This window comes from Oenanthe melanoleuca, chromosome 28, assembly GCF_029582105.1.
Source record: "Oenanthe melanoleuca isolate GR-GAL-2019-014 chromosome 28, OMel1.0, whole genome shotgun sequence".
Lineage (NCBI taxonomy): Eukaryota > Metazoa > Chordata > Aves > Passeriformes > Muscicapidae > Oenanthe > Oenanthe melanoleuca.
The window spans coordinates 3,627,373-3,647,945 of NC_079361.1; the positions used below are offsets into that span (position 1 = coordinate 3,627,373).

At 55.6% G+C, this 20,573-nt stretch overlaps 2 protein-coding genes across 3 annotated transcripts; one reads left to right on the forward strand and one right to left on the reverse strand.

Annotated features, from left to right (window-relative positions):
* The first annotated feature begins 111 nt into the window (after positions 1-111).
* On the forward strand, positions 112-5,416 carry LOC130264552 (inactive serine/threonine-protein kinase PLK5-like). Of its 2 annotated transcripts, none has more exons than XM_056512827.1 (8): positions 112-292; positions 928-1,035; positions 1,195-1,311; positions 2,205-2,334; positions 2,418-2,505; positions 3,096-3,191; positions 4,114-4,325; positions 5,073-5,416. In XM_056512827.1, exons 1-8 carry the CDS (start codon positions 194-196, stop codon positions 5,363-5,365), a joined length of 1,143 nt encoding a protein of 380 aa, XP_056368802.1. In that variant the 5' UTR covers positions 112-193; the 3' UTR covers positions 5,366-5,416. The 2 variants fall into 2 exon arrangements, with proteins under 2 accessions (XP_056368802.1, XP_056368803.1); XM_056512828.1 differs by having other exon boundaries at positions 4,127-4,325.
* A 1,245-nt stretch (positions 5,417-6,661) lies between these two features.
* THOP1 (thimet oligopeptidase 1) lies at positions 6,662-20,450 on the reverse strand. Its single transcript, XM_056512826.1, has 13 exons — positions 20,195-20,450; positions 19,233-19,436; positions 13,730-13,878; positions 11,817-11,924; positions 10,960-11,062; positions 10,716-10,876; positions 9,672-9,807; positions 9,221-9,587; positions 8,189-8,390; positions 7,915-8,101; positions 7,601-7,729; positions 7,218-7,354; positions 6,662-7,120 (listed from the first exon to the last, which is right to left on the reverse strand). The coding sequence occupies exons 1-13, from the start codon at positions 20,208-20,210 to the stop codon at positions 6,965-6,967; spliced, it is 2,055 nt and encodes a 684-aa protein (XP_056368801.1). The 5' UTR covers positions 20,211-20,450; the 3' UTR covers positions 6,662-6,964.
* Positions 20,451-20,573: the final 123 nt, after the last annotated feature.

The following is a 20,573-nucleotide window of genomic DNA, read 5'->3' on the forward strand; positions in this document are numbered from 1 at the left end:
CTCGAGGGGGTCCCCGCTTCGCGATCGGGGAGTTCTGGGGGGGCTTGGGGGGCAGAACGGTGCGTGTTGGGATGGGGGGGGCACGCAGCAGCCTTGGGCGCCACAAGCAGCAGCAGCCCGGAGCTGAAGGGGTTACAGTGTCGGGGTGCGGGTGTCCCTCGGGGTGTCCCCGGTGCCGGGCAGAGCGGGCGGGATGGTCCCGGGGAGCGCAGGGGCTGAGCCCCCCCCGGGCTGGTACCTCCGGGACCGGGACAGCGGCGCGCTCTACAAGCGGGGACGGCTCCTGGGAGAGGTAAATCCAATCCCCGGAACTGCCCCTCTGAGCTACCCCCCTGAACTGCCCCTCTGAACTGCCCCTCTGAGCTGCCCCCCTGAACCGCCCCCTCTGAGCTGCCCCTCTGAACTGCCCCCTCTGAACTGCCCCCCTGAGCTGCCCCCTCTGAACTGCCCTCCTGAACTGCCCCTCTGAACTGCCCCCCCTGAACTGCCCCCCAGAACTGCCCCCCAGAACCGCCCCCCTGAACTGCCCCCTCTGAACTGCCCTCCTGAACCGCCCCCCTGAACTGCCCCCCTGAACTGCCCCCCTGAGCTGCCCCCTCTGAACAGTGCCCTCTGAGCTACCCCCCCTCAACTGCCCTCCCGAACTGCCCCTCTGAACTGCCCCCCAGAACTGCCCCTCTGAACTGCCCCCCTGAACCGCCCCGCGCCCCCTCCCCGCTGGGCACACAGGGGGGTCCCACACCCGCACCCCCGAGGTGTCCCTCTCCAAGGGGGACCCCCCTCATCCCCTCTGGGGAAGGGAAACTGAGGCACAGCAGCTGCGGTCCCTGGGGCTCCTCGCCCCACATCCAGAGGCACCTGCGTGTGCACCCCCAAACCCCCCGGGACCCTCTCCTGTCCCCCCCGGCTGCCCACTCCCACTCGCAGGGCACCTTCGGCCGCTGCTACCAGGTGACAGAGGTGACCAGCGGCCGGCTGTACGCGGCCAAGGCGATCCCGCGAGCCCGGCTCGCTGCGGCGGGCGTCGGGGACAGGGTGAGTCCGGGGGGGTGACACCCCCAGGGAGAGGGGACAGCACCCGCAGAGCCCCGCAGCCCTGCCCGAGCCCTTCCCCGGGGCTCTGCGTGGGTTCCCGTTCTCGTGGGGTGCTTGCCGAGGGTCCCTCGATGCCGAGGGTCCCTCCTGTGGCTGCAGGTGGAGCGGGAGCGGGAGCTGCAGTGTCACCTGCGCCACCCGCACATCGTGCGCCTGCACGGCCACTTCGCCGACCGCGGCCACCTCTACCTGCTGCTGGAGCTCTGCGGCCGGGGGGTGAGACCTGCACCCCCAAACCGAGCCCCGGCACCCCGAAACCGACTCCTGCACCCCGAAAATGAACCCCTGCACCCCGAAACCGAGCTCCTGCACCCCGAAACTGAGCCCTTGAACCCTGAAATTCCGCACCCCGAAAATGAGCCCCTACACCCCACAACTGAGCCCCCCCAACCCTGACAATGAGCCCCTGAACTTTGACATCCCGAACCCCGAAAATGAGCCCCTGCACCTCAAAACAGAACCCGTGTACCCCCAATCCGTGTCCAAACACCCCAAAACTGAGCCCCTGAACCCCAAAACCGAGCACTCTCAGGCCAGGGTCTCAGCAGGGCCCAGTCCTGCTCTGTCCCCAGGCCCCCCATCGCTCTGTCCCAGTCCCTGTCACTCCATCCCCCGGCCCGGCCGCTTTGTCCCCCGTCCCCCTTCATTGTCCCCCAGTCCCTCCTCTCTGTCCCCAGCCGCTGTCGCTCTGTCCCAGCTTCTGTCGCTGTGTCCCCAGTCCCTCCTTATTGTCCCCAGTCCCTCCTTATTGTCCCCACTCCCTGTCGTTCTGTTCCCAGTCCCTGTCGCTCTGTCCCCAGTCCCTGTGACTGTCCCCAGTCCCTATCGCTCTGTCCCCAGTCCCTGTGACTGTCCCAGTCCCTGTCGCTCTGTCCCCAGTCCCTCATTGTCCCCATTCCCTGTCGCTCTGTCCCCAGTCCCTATGACTGTCCCATTCCCTGTCGCTCTGTCCCCAGTCTCTCATTGTCCCCATTCCCTGTCGCTCTGTCCCCAGTCCCTCATTGTCCCCATTCCCTGTCGCTCTGTCCCCAGTCCCTGTGACTGTCCCATTCCCTGTCGCTCTGTCCCCAGTCCCTCATTGTCCCCATTCCCTGTCGCTCTGTCCCCAGTCCCTCGCCGACATCCTGCGGGCGCGGGACCGCCTCACGGAGCCGGAGGTGCGGTACTACCTGCGGCAGCTGCTCTCGGGGCTGCGCTACCTGCACGGACACGGCCTCGTGCACCGGGACCTCAAACCCAGTGCGTGGGGCTCGGGGGGACCGGGGGGCGACCCGGGGGTGGCTGCGGGTGACACCATCCGTGTCCTGTCCCTCCTTCCACAGGCAATTTCTTGGTGACGGAGCGGATGCGGGTGAAGATCGGGGACCTGGGGCTGGCGCAGCCGGCGGCACCGCCCGGGCGGCGCTGGGGGTGAGCGGGGCCGGGGGGCTGCAGGGGAGGGGGTCACCCTGCCCGTGTCCCCAGGGTCACCTCTCCTGTCCCCATGGTTCACCCTGCCTGTGTCCCCAGGGGTCACCTCTCCTGTCCCCAGGGTTTTATCCTGCCCGTGTCCCCAGGGGTCACCTCTCCTGTCCCCTGCCTGTGTCCCTGGGGTTGTACCCTGCCCGTGTCCCCAGGGTCACCTCTCCTGTCCCCATAGTTCACCCTGCCCATGTCCCCAGGGCCACCTCTCCTGTCCCCAGGGTTTTACCCTGCCTGTGTCCCCAGGGGTCACCTCTCCTGTCTCCTGTCCCCTGCCTGTGTCCCCAGGGTTTTACCCTGCCTGTGTCCCCAAGGGTCACCTCTCCTGTCCCCTGCCTGTGTCCCTGGGGTTGTACCCTGCCCGTGTCCCCAGGGTCACCTCTCCTGTCCCCAGGGTTTTACCCTGCCTGTGTCCCCAGGGGTCACCTCTCCTGTCCCCATGGTTTCACCCTGCCCGTGTCCCCAGGGTCACCTCTCCTGTCCCCAGGGTTTACCCTGCCCGTGTCCCCAGGGGTCACCTCTCCTGTCCCCACCCTCAGGGCACTCTGTGGGACACCCAGTTACCTGGCCCCGGAGGTGCTGGACCGCAGGGGACACGCGGTGCCCTCGGACATTTGGGCCCTGGGCTGTGCTGTGTGAGAGGGGGATGCGGGGAGGGAGGGGGAGAGGGAGAGGGAAGGAGGATGGGATATGGGGAGATGGAGAGAGGGTGAGGGGAAATGCTAGGAGAGTGGGGGGAGCTGGAGGGAGGGCGAAGGGAGATGGAGGGAGGATGAGGGGGGCTGGAAGGAGGATGGAGAGGCTGGAGGGAGGGTAGTGGGTTTGGAAGGGGGCCAGAGAGGATTGGAAGGAGGATGAGGGGTGATGGAGGGAGGACAGGGACACTGGAAGGGGCACAGGGACACGGGAGGGAGCACAGGGACACTGGAGGGGCACAGGGACACTGGAAGGAGAACGGGGACACTGGAAGGAGAACGGGGACACTGGACAGAGCACAGGGACACTGGAGGGGGCAAAGGGTCATCGGAGGAGCACAGGGACACTGCAGGGGGCATGGGGACACGGGAGGGAGCACAGGGACACGGGAGGGAGCACAGGGACACTGGAAGGGGCACAGGGACACTGGACAGAGCACGGGGACACGGGAGGGAGCACAGGGACACTGGAGGGGGCACAGGGACACTGCAGGGAGCACAGGGACACTGCAGGGGGCACAGGGACACTGCAGGGGGCACAGGGACACCGGAGGGAGCACAGGGACACTGCACAGAGCACAGAGACACGGGAGGGGCACAGGGACACTGGAGGGGCACAGGGACACTGCAGGGAGCACAGGGACACGGGAGGGGGCACAGGGACACTGCAGGGAGCACAGGGACACTGCAGGGGGCACAGGGACACTGGAGGGGGCACAGAGACACTGGAGGGGCACAGGGACACCGGAGGGAGCACGGGGACACCGGAGGGAGCACAGGGACACCGGAGGGGGCACAGGGACACGGGAGGGGGCACAGGGACACCGGAGGGAGCACAGGGACCCCCGGCCCTGCCTCCCAGCCTCTCCCCCCAGGTACGCGGCGCTGAGCGGCCACGCCCCGTTCGAGGCTCGCCACCGGCCGGAGCTGTTCCGGCTGATCCGGGGCGCTCGGTACCCGCTGCCCCCCCAGCTCTCGCCCCCTGCCCGCGCCCTCATCGCTCACATGCTGCACCCCGAGCCCGCGGCACGGCCCAGCCTGGCGGCGGTGCTGGGACACCCCTTCCTCAGCCAGGTGCGGGGCTGGGGACACCGGGACAACGGGGACACGGAGGGACACAGGGGGACACTGAGGGAAAAGGAAGGGACACGCGGGGGACATGAGAGGGACACGAGAGGGACGCGGGTGGGACACAGGGAAAACTGAGGGACACGGGAGGGACATGGAAGGGACAGGAGAAGCACACGGGGCGGACACTGAGTGACACAGGAGCGACACGAGAGGGACACTGAGGAACACGGGGGGGACACGGGGGGGACACTGAGGGACACTGAATGACATGGGAGGACACGGGAGGGACCCTGAGGGACACGGGGGACATGGGAGGGACACGGGGGATATGGAGGGGACACGGAGGGACACGGGGGATATGGAGAACTCTGAGGGACACTGGGGGACACGGAGGGACACTGAGGGGACACTGAGGGACATAGGGGGACATGGAAGGGACACGGAGGGACACTGAGGGACATAGGGGGACATGGGAGGGACACGGAGGGGACACTGAGGCACATGGGAGGGACACAGAGGGACAAAGGAAGGACATGGGAGGGACCCTGAGAGACACAGGGGACACTGAGGGGACACGGGAGGGACACTGAGGGACATAGGGGACACTGAGGGGATATGGGGGGACACTGAGGGGTCACTGAGGGGACACGGGGAGGGACACTGAGGGACATTGAGGGACACAGGGGACACTGAGGGGATATGGGGGGGACACTGAGGGGACACTGAGGGGTCACTGCCTGCCGCCCCCAGGGTTTCACACCCCGCACGCTGCCCCCCCGCGCCTGTCACTCCGTGCCCATCTTCCTGGGACAGGACCCCCTGCGCCGGCTGCGGCGGGGGCTGCGCTGCTGGCAGGGGTGTGGCTGTGTCCCTGTCACCCCCGGGGGTGGCCGCGCCCCTCCCCAAAGCACCCGAGCCTGAATATCCGCGGAGGAAAAAAAAAAAAAAAATCTTTATTAGTGTCGTCTAAAATCCAGTCATGGAAACAAGCGGGGTGGGGCGTGACCAGTACGAACGGCACACACACACCAGTTTGCCCTTAAAACTCTTAACAGGAAAAAAAAAGCAACCCTGGAATCCAAACCCCTCCCTCCCCACTCCCCCCACAAAAAAAAATGGAGCTCTCTTCCCTGCCAGCCTGGGATGGGGATGGGGAGGTGCAGCTCCATGTCCCATGGAGAGACTGGAGAGGTGCCAGTCACCCCCAGTGGGGACACTGGAGAGGGGACAGAGGCAGCTGTGGGGCTGGGAAGGAGGGAGGAAAGTGCGTGGTTTCCCTGTTCAGCTTCACTTCTCTCTCTCTCTGGAGAGAAGAGTCGGAGAAAACGATGAAAGCTCAGTAAAACAGGACGCTAAAAACAAAAACACCCGGGGGCAGCGCGGGGCCGGCGCCGCCCGGCCATGCCCGAAACACGGAGGGAGGGGACAAGGACAAGATGCTCGAGGTGGCCCCAGCAAGCACCAAGGAGCCGCCAGGGGTTGTCACCAGCGGGCTCTGGGGGAGGGAGGTGACAGCAACGACTTGTCCCAGCGCCAGAGCCGCGCTGGTGACAAAGGACAGGGGACAGCCTGCAGCGGGGGGATGGGGCACTCGGGCTGTCACTCGTGTCCCCAGCCCACGGCAGGGATGGATCCCACAGCCCTCACACGGCCTCACAATGCACCCGAGGCTGTGAGGGGTGGGACACAAACTCCCCAGGGAGCCTCTCCAAACCTTTCCCAACCCCAGGCTTTGCCCTCGGGGTCAGGAACTCTGTGCCACAAGGTGCCACACGGGGTCCTGGGGCACTCTGGGGACAGCCTGGGGCAGGTGGCACAGCCCAGGCTGGCTGCTGTCCCTCCCTGTGGCGCCGCAGCCACAGCTCAAGGCCTGGCACGGAGCCCAGGGGATATTTTTATCCAGGCATTTGTGTTGTTTGAAGCTGTCAGCTCGGTGTTTTCAGTCATAAACACAACCCTGCCCTGTCCTGGAGCTGACAGCAACAGCAACACTCTCAGCTGCCACAGCCTGGCATGGCCCTGGGGTGGCCCCAGGATGACCCTGAGATGGCCCTAGGACACCTGGCAGCACACAGAGCCATGTCCCCAAACCCCTGTTCTGCACCACCCACCTCTGTCCCCCTGGCGGGCAGGAAGGTCCCTGAGGGGCTCAGGGCAGGATGTTCCAGTCAATTCCCTGTGGGTTTGGAGCTCTGGGATCTCCCCCCATCTTTACTGCACAGCCAAGAGCTGCCCAAAGATGGGGAGAGCAGGACTGTCCCTGCCCTGGTGACAGCTGTGTCTGCACAGACCAAGCCAAGGTGGCAACAACAACAACAACAACAACAACAACAACGAGGTTTCTTAAAAGAGAAGGGATTTAAAAACAAAGATTCAAGTTTGGGAACTCCTCTTGCCCTCCTCCCTGGCTCCAAACGTGGTCAAAACTCACCCTGGTGCAGAAATCAAAGCTCAGCCAATTGGTGTGGGTGACACACAGCCCCGGGGGTGACAAGGGCAGGTCACCTCTGTGTCACCACAGAGCCCCAGTGGGGGCTGGGAGCAGGACCCTGGAGGGGTGACTCCAGGCAGGGGGTGTTTGGTGACAGGAGCCAGGTGAGGGCAGGTGCGTGGGCAGGAGTTTCCCCTGCCAGTGCAGCACCTCAGGCCGAAGGCACCGAGTTGCTGTCCACCTTCAGCCCCTTGCTGGCCAGGAAAGCGTCCTGCCTGGGCTCCCTGCCCAGGAATTTCCTCAGCATGTCCGAGGCGTCCACGGAGCCGCCGGGGTGCAGGATGCAGTTCCTGTAATCCATGCCCACCTGCATGGGGCACGCACAGTGGAACGGGTGGGACCCCTGCCCTGGCCCCCCCGGATCCCTAAAACACAGCCCAGAACCCTCTCCCTCATCCCTTTACCTTGCAGTTCATGATTCCCTCCTGCTTGAAGCGGGTGTGGAACATGTCCATGGAGTACACCTCGCTCCACAGGTAGCCGTAGTACTGGGCGTCGTAGCCACCGGCCAGGTGGCCAAAGGTGGCTGGCATGTTTGTACCTGAGGGGACACAAGGGGTCAAAAACAAAAAAAAAACAACAAACCCCAACCCAACAAAAGCCCCTCCACTGCTGTATCAGCTCAGCTGTTCACAACCCAGGGGACAAAGGGAAAAACTTTCCAGGCTTTTCCAGCCCCGCTTTTCCCGGAGCCAGCACAAACTGTCCCCACCCAAACTCCCAAAGGAATTTGCTGAGCCACACGTGCAGGGCAGGCCTAGAGGGACAGCAGGGTGGCACCTCGTACCTGGGGTGGCAGGGACACCCAGCACCTCTTCACAGAGCTGGGCAAACACCTCCACGGGGTCAGCCTTGGTCTGGGTGTGCAGTGCCTGGTCCACCTTGGCCAGCACGATCTGGCGCAGGTTGAAGAGCCCTGTTCCCAAAAGGAGGAGGAGGAGGAGGAAGAGGCAAACTGAGGCAGCAGGGCAGGCTGGGTGGCACCTCTGTCCCTGTCACGTGCCATATCACCCCATCCCCTCAGAACACAAAAGCCTTTCCTGTCCCCAGCCAAGTCACCGAGTGTCCCCCCACACCCAGGGACCATCAGTTCCTTCTCACCCGTGTTTGCCTGCCGGGATTTAATGAGTTTCTCCAGCAGCTCGTCGGGGATGGGGCTCCCTGTCTTGTAGTGCCTGGACATGCGAAGCAGCGGCTCCTTCTCCCACACCCAGTTCTCCAACATCTGGGACGGGGCCTCCACAAAGTCCCGCTCCACGTGTGTCCCGCTGAACATGGCAAACTCCGCCTGGGGGGGACGCGGCCGGCTCGGAATCCCACAGGAAAACGGGATGGGGGAAAATCCCCGAGCTGAGGCAGCGCAGGGAGGCCTCACCTGAGAGCACAGCTGGTGCATGACGTGCCCAAACTCGTGGAAGTAAGTCTCCACCTCGTCGTGCTGCAGCAGGGAAGGGGCGTCCGGCGTGGGCTTGGTGAAGTTGGCCACCATGGCGGCCACCGAGATCTGGCGGCTGCAGTCCGGCAGGAGGCAGCCGGGCTGGAGGCCGAAGCAGGCGGCGTGGCCGTACTTGCCTTCCCTGGGGGAGGGACAGGAGGCTCAGGTGTGTTGGGAAAAGTTTATAAATGTTTATAAATGTTTATAAATGTGATTGCCTAGCAAAAGATTTTGAGGATATGGAAACTGTAAGCGAGATTGAGATGGAAGCTGTTTTTGACTGAGCGGCTGGAAAGCAGCTTGAAGGTCTTCTCCCTTTGTTAAGATAATGCCAGTTGCTGCAAAAATACCAAAGAGTAGCAGAGACCCTCTCCAGGCATGACAGGAAGGGTCCAAGATCAGGTTTAGAGATAAGAAAGCAGTAAAACACGGTAATGTAGCGATTCCTATAGGTTGTATGCAAATGTTAGAGAATTTGTATCTTGTATTAGATTGATTAGTGGAAACTAGAATATTCAACATAGAAGATTTATTGTGTTGTAGACAGGAAAATCCGTCTCTTACCTCTCTTACTTTGTTCTCTTACTCTCCTCTCTTATCTCCTAGAACTCCTGTCCCCTCACTCTCTTTCTGCCCTGCTCTGAGCTGCAGCTGGCAGCTCCCAGCAGGGCCCTTTATACCCACACCCTACACAATAAACTGCAAACTTCAAGACCAGGATACAGAGAGCGCCTGAGTTTGTCCTGACCACTGTCCCCACAGACTCCCACACTCAGGGATGCTTCCAAAAGCCAGTCACAGCTACAGCCCCCCCCACTGTGGTGCTCAGAAACACCCGGTGACCCTCTCAGTGACACCCCAGTGACATCCCTGCCCCAGCACACAGCGCTCCCTCCACTCCACACATCTGGCAGCAGGAATCTCCTCTTGCTCAGGCTCTGCCCCCAGATTTCCCCCAGCCCCAGGCCTCACCGTGGGTACAGGTCCAGGTAGAACTTGCCGATGGTTTCCCCGGAGGACGCGTCCTTCACCGTGTAGAGCTGCACGTCCTCGTGCCACACCTGAGCCTTCTCCTCCAGGTGGAAGGTGAGGCCCAGCAGCTCCTGGTAGATGGCCAGGAGGCCTGTGGTGACCACCTGCATGGGGAAATACTCCTTGAGCAGGTTCTGGTCCACGCTGTACTTGGTCTCCTCCACCTGGTTCATGTAGTAGCGCATGTCCCAGGCGTTGATGCGGTTGTCGAACTCCAGCCCGCGCTTCTCGCACTCCTTCTTCTTCAAATCCAGGATCACAGCCCGCTCCTTCTCCCCCAGGGGCTTCAGCTTCTGGGCCAGCTCATCTAGGGGAAGCCAGGCAGGGTTGGGATGTGGGATCAGAGCAGCACATCCAGCCCAGGATGTCCCTGCTGGGCCCCAGGACGTACCCAGGAACGTGGCCACCGTCCGGCTGCTCTTGGCCATGTTCATCTCCAGCACAAAGTCAGCGTGGGTGCTGAAGCCCAGCAGACTGGCCTTCTGAGCCCTCAGGTCCACCAGCTCCTTCAGGATCAGGCAGTTCTCCTGCAAGGCACAGAGTGAAGTACACGGGGGAGAAGGGAAACAGAGTGGGAAGAAACAAAAATCCCAGGGGAGATCCCCTGGTCAGTCCCAAATCCAAGGGGAGATCCCTTGGGTGCCCTGGTCAGTCCCAAATCCCAGGGGAGATCCCCTGGTCAGTCCTAAATCCCACAGGAGATCCCCTGGGTGCCATGGTGAGTCACAAATCCCAGAGGAGATCCCCTGGTCAGTCACAAATCCCAGTGGAGATGCCCTGGTCAGTCCCAAATCCCAGGTGACACCCCCTGGGTGCCCTGGTCAGTCCCAAATCCCAGAGGAGATCCCCTGGTCAGTCCTAAATCCCACAGGAGATCCCCTGGGTGCCCTGGTCAGTCACAAATCCCAGAGGAGATCACCTGGTCAGTCCAAAATCCCAGGTGACATCCCCTGGGTGGCCTGGTCAGTCCCAAATCCTAATGGAGATCCCCTGGTTCAGTCCCAAATCCCAAGGGACATCCCCTGGTCAGTCACAAATCCCAGAGGAGATGCCCTGGTCAGTCCCAAATCCCAGGTGACATCCCCTGGGTGCCCTGGTCAGTCCCAAATCCTAGTGGAGATCCCCTGGGTGCCCTGGTCAGTCCCAAATCCCAGAAGAGATCCTCTGGTCAGTCCCAAATCCCAGGTGACACCCCCTGGGTGCCCTGGTCAGTCCCAAATCCCAGAGGACAACCCCTGGTCAGTCCCAAATCCCAGAGAATACCCCCTGGGTCCCCTGCTCAGTCCCAAATCCCAGAAGAGATCCCCTGGCCAGTCCCAAATCCCAGAGGACACCCCCTGGGTGCCCTGGTCAGTCACAAATCCCAGTGGAGATGCCCTGGTCAGTCCCAAATCCCAGAGGACACCCCCTGGGTGCCCTGGTGAGCCCCACTGACCTCTTTGCACCTGGAGTTGAACATCTCCTCCACCTTCCTCCTGGTCTCAGGCACGTAGCACTTCTTCAGCAGGGGGAAGTAGTGTGGGTACTTGAGGGTGACCTTCAGCTTGCCATCCTCTGTCTTCTCCAGGGAGTTCAGGAAATCCTCAGGGAGCCCCCCTGGGAAAAAAGAGCAGGCAGGGGCTGAGGGAGAGCCCAGGATTGTCCAGGAATGCTCTGGGATCCCTCAGGGCACCCAGTACCTAATTCCTCCCTGGAGAAGGGCAGGAAGGTGGTGTCCTCATTGAGGTTCTTGTTGAAGTCTATGCACAGCACACTCAGCTTTTTCTTGATAGCTTTGATTTTCTTCAGAATGCAGAAAAGAGGAAAGAAATCAGAGCCCGGGGGGGGCACAGCAACAGCAGCCTGCTGTGCCCAGCCTGGCCTTGGCTCTGAGCCAGCCCAAGGGTGCAGAATTAATGATGGTGTGCAAGCAGCCCAGGAAGGCTCCCTGGGGCCACACTTGGCAAGGATCAGCCACCTCAGCAAGGTCCTGCCTGGCCCCTGCTGCCTCAGGAGCTGCAGGTGCTGCAGTAACAACCTCCTCTCTCCTTATTTCACCTTTCCTGCTGTTTTTAACCCAGTTTTCAGCTCCTCTGCTGATGCATGGTAAGAGAGGGAGGCCCCTGAGCACCCTCAACCCAACCCCAGCCCTTGGCATGTGGGGATTTGGTGCTAATTCCCCAATTTCAGCTTCCCAGGAATCCCTAAACTCCCAATTTGTTAATGGAAAGGAAAAAGGGGAGGAGAGGGGGCTGGACACATCACCCAAAATCACCAGAATCAGGGGAAAAACCCAAAGCTGAGCCTCAGACCCTGCCAGGGCTGTGACAGGGACAAGGGGAATGGATTCAGACTGACAGGAAGTAGGATTTTATGGGATATTAGGAAAAAATTCCTTCCTGTGAGGCTGGGGAGGCCCTGGCACAGATTTCCCAGAGGAGCTGTGCCTTCCCCTTCCCTTGAAGTATCCAAGGCCAGCCTGGAGCAACCTGGGACAGTGGAAATGGGCTCTAAGGTCCCTTCAAGCCAAACCATCCCAGGATTTCTGTGCTCCCACCTCCTGTGTCTCCTCAGGCAGGTGCAGCCCGTTCCTCTTCCCCAGCTTGATCAGCCTCTCCAGGTACCTCTTGGCCTCAGGCTTCAGGGAAGCACTCTCTGCTTTCTCCTGGAAAAAAAAAACCACAAAATTCCTCCTGTTCAGGGAGCTGCTTCCCAGTGGGAGTTCTGGGAATGCCACAGACCTGGCAGCAGATGGAAAAGCCCCAGGGAAGGCTCTGGTTTGGTGCAGTGGTTCCTGTGCCACCTTGGGGCATGGGTTCCTCCCAGATCCCTTCAAACACATCACCTTTGTGCCATGTCAGCATTTTGGGGGGTGGTTTTGGGTTGGATTTACCAAAAATCCCTCAGCAAAGGGGTGAGCAAAGCTCTGAGTGAGGAGGGGCAGACCCTCAACCCCAAATTTCCCATCCCTCACTAACAATGTGACCAAACCCCACTCCTGCATCACTCCCTTCTCAGCTCTGGGATGGGGGAAAAGGAATTTCTGGAATTCCAGGGGGTTCCACTGATAAAACATGGGAATTGTGTACAGTAGATTCAGGGGGTGGAAAGAAAGGTTGGGTCTGGTAGGTCTGGGAAAGGGAACCAGGAACTCTGAGCTTTGTCTGCACCTGTGGAATCATCATATGATAAATAATGATTGTTAAATATAATGATTGTTTGGTAATTGAATAGAATTGTTGTTTAATCATAAAAAAAATCATGAGAAATGATGTAATTAACAATAATCATGAGAAATAATGTTTGGGGGGCCTGATGAAAATTACAAGAATTCATGCTTGGATAAGATCAACGTATACAATAGAACAATATAGGTTTAATAATTATATATAATGAAAAGGGTATAAAACATGTCCATCTCTAATCCATGTTGAATCAGATTTGGGTTTGTACCCCTGATTCCCAGAGCTCTTCAATAAAAGCACCTGCAGATAATCACCTGTGATGATGTGTTTCCAGCTAACACAATACAGGATGAGACCAGAAATGTGAATTCTGTCCCCAGCTGTTGGACCCTGATCTCCTGGCACACATTATCTGCTCATGGGCCATCTTTAAACCAGCTGGGCAATCATCTTTAGCTTTCCCCAGCCCATCCTCCCTCCAGGAGATATCTCCTGTTAATGGCCAGTGAGTCCCAGGGCATGACTGATAAAATTCCATCATCCCACTGGGAGATGCTCCACCCAGGGGAGGAGCCAAGCCTTTCCTACCCAGATAAAAACTGAGATTTTGGACACCAAGGAACCTTCTTTCCACTGGATTTCAGAGGAAAACCAGACCTTTCTACATCATCCCTGGAGCTTCAGAGGAAACTGCACCTTCTCCAGGAGCACTGCTCCAGCTGAACCACATCTGCCCCTGCAGGAGGATGCAGCCACCATTGAATGGGACTGTGCCAACACCCTGACTGACTGACGGGTGTCAGCTTGGATTCTGACTCTGGCAGGGTTTGGGATTGTTTTTAGGAAAAAGGGGGAGAGGGGTGCTGGAGACATCACCCAGAATCACCAGAATCAGGGGAAAAACCCAAAGCTGAGCCTCAGACCCTGCCAGGGCTGTGACAGGGACAAGGGGAATGGATTCAGACTGACAGGAAGGAGGATTAGATGGGATATTAGGAAAAAATTCCTCCCTGTGATGCTGGGGAGGCCCTGGCACAGATTTCCCAGAGGAGCTGTGCCTTCCCCTTCCCTTGAAGTATCCAAGACCAGCTTGAAGCAATACTTCATTTCCATTTGTAATTTTCATTTTAAAGAAGAAGATTCCTAATTATTCCTAATTCCCTTAACCTCAAAATCATAATAATTTGGAGGCAGCGGGGTTTACATCCCCTATCTCAAAACCAAGATTCTGCTTTTATTGGCAGCTATCTGTCCTTCAAACCTTCAGGGCTGGCAGGGCACCCACCTGGAGCCACACAATCCTCTGGTACACGTCCTGCCTCATGCTCATCTCCACGTCGAACTCGGAGAGTTTCTTGTCGGCCTCGGTGCTGGCGGCGCGGATGGCCTTGCAGGGGGACACGTGCTGGGGGAAATCCAGCATGTTCCTACGGACTGCCAGGAGGAAAAGGGGACAGGGATGGTGGGTCTGCATCCCAGAGCTGAGGATGGGACAGCAGGGACTCACAGATATCTATATCTGTATATATATATATATATATATATATATATATATATGTATAACAAAGTTTTTTGAATAAAGTATAGAAATGACAGCAAGTTTTGATATAGTTTTTTAAATTTTAAATTTTAAATTTTGATATATTGCTGAGCTAGTCTTACTGGGTAACTAAGGCAAAGTGAGTTGGAAGGGGTTTTTATAACTTAGGATAAATTCACCTCAAATATGTTTTTAGCAAGAAGAAGGATTTTCACAAACAAAAATGCTGTATTGTAAGTAAAGATCTCAGAATTTTCACTGCAAGAAAACTGAAAAACAACTTCCAGCTTAAACTGTAACACACTAACCTTTGGTGATTGGGAAGTAGTAACAAGAATATGGTAATGTTAGTAGTTAGAAAAGGCTATAGGTGATAGTAAAGGTGTTGATTGGTTGTAATGTAATAAGATGCACAGCAAAAAAATAAATATAATGTTTGTGACATGGATAGAACAGAGGTTTAGGACACAGCCAGCAGCTCTAGACCCACCCACAACTCACAACTGCTGGAACCTCCTCTGTGCATAAACAGCACCTTAAGAGCCCTGTGAATTCTCATCTCTCCATCCAGCTCTTCCACAAAGCACACCCAGAGCCAGCCTGGCAGCCCCAGAGTGTGGGAGCAACAGGACTTCTGGATAGCAAATTAATATGATTATGCAGAAGCTGATTTATCATTTATTTTTTAGTTTTAATTATACATTTTAAGGCTACTGTTTATGCAATTTCTGATTGGTGTTTTTATGTTGTTTGCACGAGCTTTGATGATTGGTGGTTGTTTAGGAGTTTACTGCTTACTTTTATTTTGGGTTTTTTTTAATTTTTGGCATTTTGGTTTTCTTTTTTGATTTATGTTTCAGTGGTTTTGAAGGGTTTTAACAAGCTGCAGTAAAACATTTAAAAATGGCTTCTTTCGTGCACTTGTTATAAACATTGCTCTAAACTGAGAAATACACAGAAAAACAGTTAAGAGTGTGAAGAAACAGCAAAATATGCAGAAAAAAAAACTATAAAGTAAAATATGGAGAAAAACAGCTGAAATTAGTTTGGCTGGTGAGTACAACAGAATTTAGACATGTTTACTGTGGCTCAAACTTGTTCAGTTTTACTACAGCAGAGCCTTTCCAGAGCTCACACAAGGGAAGGGACAGGTGGGATGTTGCTCCCACCATAATCCTTCTCCCAAAATTCTGTTCCTGTGAGCCCCCAACAGCTCTGCCCCAGGAGGTTTGGGGTGTCCTGTGCAGGGCATGGAGTTGGATTTGAGAAATTCCATAAAATCTGCCCCAGCTGTGACACCACAGGAGGTTTGGGGTGTCCTGTGCAGGGCATGGAGTTGGATTTAAGGAATTCCATAAAATCTGCCCCAGCTGTGGCTCCACAGGAGGTTTGGGGTGCCCTGTGCAGGGCATGGAGCTGGATTTGAGGAATTCCATAAAATCTGCCCCAGCTGTGACACCACAGGAGGTTTGGGGTGTCCTGTGCAGGCACAGGAGTTGGATTTAAGGAATTCCATAAAATCTGCCTCAGCTGTGGCTCCACAGGAGTTTTGGGGTGCCCTGTGCAGAGCATGGAGTTGGATTTAAGGAATTCCATAAAATCTGACCCAGCTGTGGCTCCACAGGAGGTTTGGGGTGTCCTGTGCAGGCACAGGAGTTGGATTTGAGGAATTCCATAAAATCTGCCCCAGCTGTGGCACCACAGGAGTTTTGGGGTGCCCTGTGGCACAGGAGTTGGATTTGAGGAATTCCATAAAATCTGCCCCAGCTGTGACACCACAGGAGGTTTGGGGTGTCCTGTGCAGAGCATGGAGTTGAATTTAAGGAATTCAATAAAATCTGCCTCAACTGTGGCACCACAGGAGTTTTGGGGTGCCCTGTGGCACAGGAGTTGGATTTGAGGAATTCAATAAAATCTGCCTCAACTGTGGCACCACAGGAGTTTTGGGGTGCCCTGTGCAGGGCATGGAGTTGGATTTAAGGAATTCCATAAAATCTGCCCCAGCTGTGGCACCACAGGAGTTTTGGGGTGCCCTGTGGCACAGGAGTTGGATGTAAGGAATTCCATAAAATCTGCCCCAGCTGTGGCTCCACAGGAGTTTTGGGGTGCCCTGTGCAAGCACAGGAGTTGGATTTGAGGAATTCCATAAAATCTACCCCAGCTGTGGCTCCACAGGAGGTTTGGGGTGCCCTGTGCAGGGCATGGAGTTGGAGTTGAGGAATTCAATAAAATCTGCCTCAACTGTGGCACCACAGGAGTTTTGGGGTGCCCTGTGGCACAGGAGTTGGATTTGAGGAATTTCACAAGATCTGCCTCAGCTGTGACACAAGAAGAGGTTTGGGGAGTTGAATTTAAGGAATTCCATCACTCCTGATAGCAGCAGCATTCCCTGTGTCCTTCAAAGCTCTGAGTGGGACAGACACTTCCCCAAAATCCACACCCTGTCCTGCTGCAATTCCACTGGGGAAAACAGGGAGAACATTTGTTATCCCTGCAAAAGCTCCAAGAGCAGCAGCCCAGGTGCTCTGCAGCACCTGGATCCTCCTCCCTGAACAGGCAGCTCAGCCTGGGAAATGCTGACAGTCCTGCTGAGGTGAACATTCCTCCTGCTGAGCAAGAGGAATTATTTTTTTCCTGTTATTTTAGAGAAAAAAAAAAAGAAGAGGGAGAGGAGGAAGTGAAAAAAAGTGAAAAGTTTTGGTGTCATCATGTTGTGGTATTCTCCCCCCAAAAAAAAAAAAAAAATCACAAGGGGATCTACTCCCCCCAAAAAATTACAGCAGGATTTACTCTCCCAAAAAATCCCACTGGGATTTACTCTCACAAAAAATCACAGCGGGATTTGTTCTCCCCAAAAATCAGAGGGATTTACTATCCCAAAAAAACAGAGCAGGATTTATTCTCCCCAAAAATCAGAGGGATTTACTATCCCAAAAAAAAAAAACAGAGCAGGATTTATTCTCTCAAAAAATCCCAGTGGGATTTACTATCCCAAAAAAACAGAGCAGGATTTATTCTCTCAAAAAATCCCAGTGGGATTTACTATCCCAAAAAACCAGAGCAGGATTTAGTTCCAAACAAAAAAAAAAAAAAAATCCCAGCAGATTTTGCTCTTTTAAAAAATCCCAGCAGGATTTAATCCCCCAAAAAATTACAGCAGGATTTACTCCCCCCAAAAAAAAAATCACAGTGGGATTTACTCTTCCCAAAAGTCCCAGAGGGATTTACTCCCTCCCAAAAAATAGACCAGGATTTACTCTCCCAAAAAAATCACAGAAGGATTTTTTTACTCCTCAAAAAAACCAGAGCAGGATTTAGTTCCCAAAAAAAAAAAATCCCAGCAGATTTTGTTCTCCTAAAAAATCCCAGGATTTACTCTCCCAAAAATCCCAGTGAGATTTACTGTGCCAAAAATCCCAGCAAGATTTAGTCCCCAAAAAACCAGAGCAGGACTTTTTTCTCAAAAAAAAAAAAAAAAAAAAAATCCCAGCAGATTTTTCTCTCCCAAAAAACCCTGTTGGGATTTACTATCCCAAAAAAAAAAAAAAACAACAGAATAGGGTTTACTCTCCAAAAAAATCACAGTGGGATTTACTCCTCCAAAAAAAATTACAACAGGATTTAGTCCCCAAAAAAATTACAGCAGGATTTAGTCTCCTAAAAAAATCATAGTGAGATTTACTCACCAAAAAATCCCAGCAGGATTTATTATTCCCAAAAATCCCAGTGAGATTTACTCCCCCAAAAAATCAGAGGGATTTACTATCCCCAAAAAAATCCCAGCAGGATTTACTTCCCCCAAAAATCAGAGGGATTTACTATCCCCAAAAAAATTCCAGCAGGATTTATTCTCCCAGAAAATCCCAGCAGGAAACAAGGCACATGGAGAGACATTTATCCTGTCCCAAGGAAAAATAAGAGAGGAATTGAGAGATTTTTGGATGTTTTCTGGTGGCACAGGAAAGCCAGGACAGCTTTGGGAACTCCTGTGCTGTCCTTGGGTTAATTTAATTTTCCAAATCTGTTTTTTGTGCTGTTCCTCATTGTATAAACATCAGCTGGGAAAAAAAAAAACATTCAGGAGGAGAGAAAAGCAGGTGACAGCACAGAGCTAAAATAAAACATCAAAAAAAAATTCTTAATAATTGTGGGATGGGCAGGGACATTTTCCACCATCCCAGCCTGGCCTGGGACACTTCCAGGGATGGGGCAGCCAAGTCTCACCTTCCTGGGGTGAAAAATCAGGTTTATTCTCCTGGTTAAATTTAAATATTTGATAAAAAATAACAGGAGATAATAAATCAAGGTTTAATGGCTGGTGCTTGGCATTTAGCCAAGAGCACAATTGCTATTTTGAAGAGATTTTTTTACATTTTATTTATTTATGTATTTAATACATATGTCCTTTATTATTGCATTACCCTGCTGCATATTCATATTTAAACTTTTCCTTAAACTAGTTTATATTTTTCAAGAACTCTTTAGCATGGCTCTTTTTTGGGTCTGTATTTTTAGAGCATGCATATTATTTGGCTGTGGTACTATTATTATTATTATTATTATTATGATTATTATTATTATTATTATTATTATTATTATTATTATTATTATATCCACCAGGAAAGCAAACCTCGTTATTATTATTATTATTATTATTATTATTATTATTATTATTGTTAGCTTTCCTGTTGAATACAATAATAATAATAAAAATAAAATAAATATTAAAAAAACTTATAATAATAGTAATAGTAATAATAATAATAATAATAATAATAATAATAATAATAATAATAATAATAATAATATCATTATCACACCCAGCAGGAAAGCGAGCCCTGTTGTTCACAGCCCCACCGCAGATCCCCACCTGTGTATTTCACATTATTATTATTATTATTATTATTATTATTATTATTATTATTATTATTTTATTTTTATTATCACACCCAGCAGGAAAGCGAGCCCCGTTGCTCGCAGCCCCACCGCAGATCCCCACCTGTGTATTCCACATATTATTATTATTAATATTATTATTAGATAATAATAATAATAATAATAATAATAATAATAATAATAATAATAATAGTATCATCATTATCAAACCCACCAGGAAAGCAAGCCCCGCTGTTCACAGCCCCACCGCAGATCCCCACCTGTGTATTCCACATTATTATTTTTTTATTTTTATTTTTATTATCATTATGAAACCCAGCAGGAAAGCGAGCCCCGTTGCTCGCAGCCCCACCTGTGTACTCCACCTCCACGTCGGCCAGCGCCTTGAGGGTGCTCTCGTAGCTGACCTCGCCGCGCTCCTGCGCTCCCACGCGGTCGTACACGAGCTTGGTGCTCTCGGTCAGCTCGGCGGCCATGGCCTCGATCTGCTCGGCCGTCAGGTCCCAGCGCAGCTGCCGGCCCAGCGGCCGGGGCGCCTGGCTGTCCACCACGTTCCCTGCGGGGCACAGCGGGCAGCGATCGCGGCCCGTCCCCGGGACACCCGCACCGGCCGCCGGCGCGAATCCATCCCCGAAACCCGGCCCCGAGCGCCTGCCGGGGCTGCGCCCGCTCGGCCGGGGACACGGGGGGCACAGAGGGCACTTGGGGGGCACAGGGGGCACAGAGGGCACTTGGGGGGCACAGAGGGCACTTAGGGGGCACAGGACAGCCCGGCCGCCCCGAGGGGCTGCCCCCGGTTCCCTCCTGCTGCCCCCGGCCCTCTCCCCTCACCCGCTGCCCCCGGCCCCGCTCTCCCTCCCCCGGTCCCGTCCTGCCGCCCTCAGCCCCGTCCTGTCTCCCCCGGTCCCGTCCCGCTGCCCCCGGCCCCCTCCTGCCTGTCCCGGTCCGATCCTGCCTCTCCCGGCCTCGTCCTGTTTTCCTCGGCCCCGTTCTCCTTCTCCCGGCCCGATCCTGTCCCCCCCGGTTCCGTCCCGCTGTCCCGGCCCTCTCCCCTCACCCGCTGCCCTCAGCCCCCTCCTGCCTCTCCCAGCCCCGTCCTCCCGCCCTCAGTCCCGTTCTCCCTCCCCCGGTCCCGTCCTGCTGCCGCATCTCCCTCCCCTCACCCGCTGCCCCCGGCCCCGTCCCGCCCGCCCCTCGCCATCTCCCCGCTCTACCGATCCCGCCGCCCGGTCCCTGTCCCGTCCCCTCCCCGCGGTCCCCACGCCCCGCCCGCCCCTCGCCATCTCCCTGCTCTCCCGATCCCGCCGCCGGTACCTGTCGGAGGGGCCATATCGGCGGTGCCGGCGGTACCGGGAGGCCCCGCGCTGCTGACGAGGCCGGGAGGAAACCGGGTTGGCCCCACGCACCGAGCATGTGCCCCGACCGGAGAGGCGGGCGGGAGAGCGGGGCATGCTGGGAACGTGGAGGACCGGGCCGCTCCCGCCTCGCCAGCAGCGCACCGGGAGCGGGGAGCGCGGCCGGTTCATCCCCGCCGTGACCCTCCGAGCCGGCCGGGAGCGGCCCCGGGGCGGGCGCGGGGCGGGCGCCGAGCATCCCCGGGTCCCGCCCGCCCGTTCCCATGGCAACGCCTCCGCGCGTTGCCGTGACAACGCCACATCTCTATGGTCCCGAGGTGGGCGGAGCTTCCGCTATA